The 3,780-nt window shown below is 36.6% G+C and overlaps 1 protein-coding gene across 1 annotated transcript in view; it reads right to left on the reverse strand.

The window, feature by feature from the left end:
• LOC106883499 (uncharacterized) overlaps nt 1-3,780 on the reverse strand; it is a 36,351-nt gene that overhangs the window by 6,768 nt on the left and 25,803 nt on the right. Inside the window, exons 4-5 of the mRNA XM_014934527.2 lie at nt 2,962-3,117; nt 154-182 (exon numbers count right to left, since the gene is read on the reverse strand). Of these exons, the coding sequence (XP_014790013.1) occupies nt 154-182; nt 2,962-3,117 (185 nt within the window). The remainder of the gene's footprint in view (nt 1-153; nt 183-2,961; nt 3,118-3,780) is intronic.

Consider the following 3,780-nt stretch of genomic DNA (forward strand, 5'->3'; position numbering starts at 1 on the left):
TATATATATATATATATATATATTACATTAGTTTTTTTTTATTTCTTCTTGTCCTACACTTGAGCTATTTCACACAGGAATCCCTGTAGGTGCTTTACAACCACCCCACTAAAAATATAACGGCAATCGAAATGAATAAATAAACGCACCAACCTCTTTTTTCTGTCTCGTTGAATTTTTTGCTGTAAAGAAAAAATTAATAATATATACGTATGTGTGTGTGTGAGTGTGAATACATACATACATACATATATGCATGCATACATACATACATGCATGCATGCATACATGCATACATACATACATACATACATGCATGCATACATACATACATGCATACATACATACATACATGCATACATACATACATACATGCATACATACATACATACATATAACAACAATAATTATAACGATATAGAATATGGAGAGTGGTACATCCTCACTATATATTTCATTTTCTGTTACAATTTCATGCCGCATAGTAATCAAAGACTTTAAATACTAATTGATGCAATTAGCCGTAACCTGGAACAAAACTGAAAGCTACCACGGTATCCACCCGGGTAACTCTCTAAACATATATATATATACGTACATACACACAGATAACTCTCTAAACATGTATATATATACGTACATACACACAGAGAGACACAAACACAGATGTGTGCGTATATATATATATATATATATATTTTAACACACATGCGCGCGCACACGCTCGCACGTACACGCACACACACACATGTATGTGTGTGTCTCTGTGTGTATCATTTAATGAATACAGGAGTTATACGTGAGTTACTGTAAGTTTCATACTCGAGAAGTCCAGTATTCGAACCTTCTTGAGCAGCATACTATTTACGATCCTGCAATCGTGCAGACTCATATGAACTTATAGGAGTGTTATATCGTACATTATACAAGCGTGTCGGATAACTGCACTTTCCAAGCATGAAACTTGAAGTATCTCACGTGTTACTCATTTATTCATTAAAGGACGTTTCACCTTCACTACACACACGTATACGAGAGTTTGCGTATGTATGTCTCTTCTATTTTTTAATTATTATAAATCTTCCACTGAGGAGGGATCCGGTTTCCAACAAAGAGACAAGGTTCCATCTTTGGGATTTAGCTAACAGACAAATTCACATTTGGAACCTGAGAAAAATCTTGCATATTTTTACTATTCCACTCACAGATTGCACTTATAATGCACGAATCAGCCGGTAAGCTTCACTTTCTGAAAATCCCAGGTTACCCAGAAACCTAGTGCTCCAATTATTATTGGTATGAATATGAATTCATAGTCTGGATATAGAAGCTGGAGGTTTCGAAGCAGTTGTCCAAAAATATCCTCTTTTTCTTTGATTTTCAGAGATATTTATATCAGCAGGGCAGCTGACCGTTATGATGGTACATAATTTTACCCCTCTGTCCCGTATTACTAGGCAAGAATACATTAATCTTCGGATTTTGAATTCAAAATTTCTCATGTATATTTGTCTTTTAGCGTTTACATATCTCAGTCATTGTACTACGGCCCAGCTAGGTTTCATAGAACAAATCAACATCAACATTTATTATTTTTATAAAGGTTGATAATTATTCTCTGAGCCTCACTTTGCCCAACGAACGTCCGAAGTTAAGTTGTGTTTGTCTTAAGCGTTGGGCCTAAGACAAACACAAGTACGTAGATAGACTAACACACACATCTATCTATCTATCTATCTATCTATCTATCTATCTATCTATAAATGTTACACACACACACATATGGTGTTTGTGTGTGTGCGTGTGTGTGACCGTGTGTGTATGTCCATGTGTGTCTGTGTAGATAGGTATATGCATTGTGTGTGTACAACACCAAGTGTTTAGTAACCCCCATTTTCTTTATCACAAGTATTGCAAAAATGGACTCCTAGGGTCTAAGAAAGACAATTGCCGTTATTAATATTGTAATCGGATCCTATTTTAAAATTGCCCCAAAATAATACAAACAAGAAAAAAGGAATTAAAAAAAGACAAAAAGAAACAAACTCTAACAGTGGTCTAAAGGGGTTTAGAATATCGAGCCAGGCTTCACCGCCGTAGTATTACGTATCATGTTATACTGGTTGTTTATTGGTTAATTAAATTGTGTATAGTTACTAGTGGAAGCTCTTGTTTCTCTGCATGTCATTATTTTCATATGTATGTATATGGACGGACACACACATATACATACATACATACATACATACATACATACATACATACATATGTGTGGGTGTGTATGTAATACATACATAGTCATACAAATATATAGAGAGAGAGGGAGAGGGGGAGAGAAACAAGCAAAGAAAAAGAAAACAGAGAGAGAGAGAGAGAGAGAGAGAGAGAGAGAGAGAGAGAGAGAGAGAGGAATTTGGGAAAGCGGAATGTTTGGGATCGAACACACTTTGGCTACATATATTCCTACAAACCACGGGCCAAAATGGTAGACTCGCTAGCGCATCTATTAGAATGCTTCGTAGTATTTGTTCGTTTGCTCTCCGTTCTGAGTTCAAATCTCCCCAAGGTCCATTTTGCTTTTCATCTTAATGAGATCGATAAAGATATCATCAATCCAAGGCAGCAGATTGAGATCATTGTAAGAACAACGGATCGGATGCCTTGCGGTGTTTCCTCGCGTTCTTTCGATTCTGAGTCCAAATCCCACCATGGCCTACTTAAGTGGTAGCCTTAAATCCAACTTTCGGTTTAACACCTCACCATCCTGTTCTTGGGATCTTTTAGCAGAGTCCATTTAGCTGTAAGTTTTCAGGTCGGGTCACCTTTCCGAGGGTCCCTTTTCCATTTTCTTTTCCGTTCGATTTTTTTTTTGTCTGAGGCCTTGTAAAGGGACGTAAGCACTGACTTTCTTTCAGCCTAAAATTCAAATAAAAAAAAACAAAAAACAAATAGACGTCTCACCTGTAAAGTATTGTTCACCTTCTTTTCGTTCCTCATCTGAGCAATTAATTCGGAGTAGACATCGGAGATTTGTTTGATGTTTTTCCGAGCAATTTCCACATCTTCCAATGTTTTGTTTTTCCATTCTTGTTGATTCTCCAGTTTGCTTTCTGCTATCTGAGAAACAGGAAACACAGCCAATCGCAGAGTGAAAAGGTAGAAACATAGGAAAATGTAATAATAATAATAATAATAATAATAATGATGATGATAATAATAATAATAATAATAATAATGATAATGATTACAGAAGTAACAAGAAAATATAATGAAAACCCGCATAGGCGCAGGCATAGCAGTACGTGTAAGAAGCTTGATTCCCAACAATGTGGTTCCGAGTTCAGTCCCTCTGTGGTGCACCTTCAGCAAATGTCTTCTATATAACCCCCGGCCGACCAAAGTGTTGTGAGTGGGTTTCGTAGGTAGAAACTGGATGTCCATAGATTACTTCTACAATATGAAAAATTCAGGAAAAAACCCCCCTGAAAAACAAGAACTCAGCAATTGGAAAACGGAGGCTAACAAAGTTTTGTTGGAAACATCAGAACACTTCCATTGCTTGCAAAGAATTTGATCGACAGGCCTCAACTTTGAATACAATAAATTGTGGAAGCTATAAATATAATTTACGAACACCCTGTACAGACGTGGCCGAGTGGTAAGAAGCTTGCTTCCAAACTACATAGTTCCAGGTTCAGTCCCACTGCTGGCAACTTGGATACGTGTCTTCAACTATATTCTAGAGCGGACCAAAGAAGCCCGTCGTATATATATATATAT

This window comes from Octopus bimaculoides, chromosome 12 (assembly GCF_001194135.2).
Source record: "Octopus bimaculoides isolate UCB-OBI-ISO-001 chromosome 12, ASM119413v2, whole genome shotgun sequence".
Lineage (NCBI taxonomy): Eukaryota > Metazoa > Mollusca > Cephalopoda > Octopoda > Octopodidae > Octopus > Octopus bimaculoides.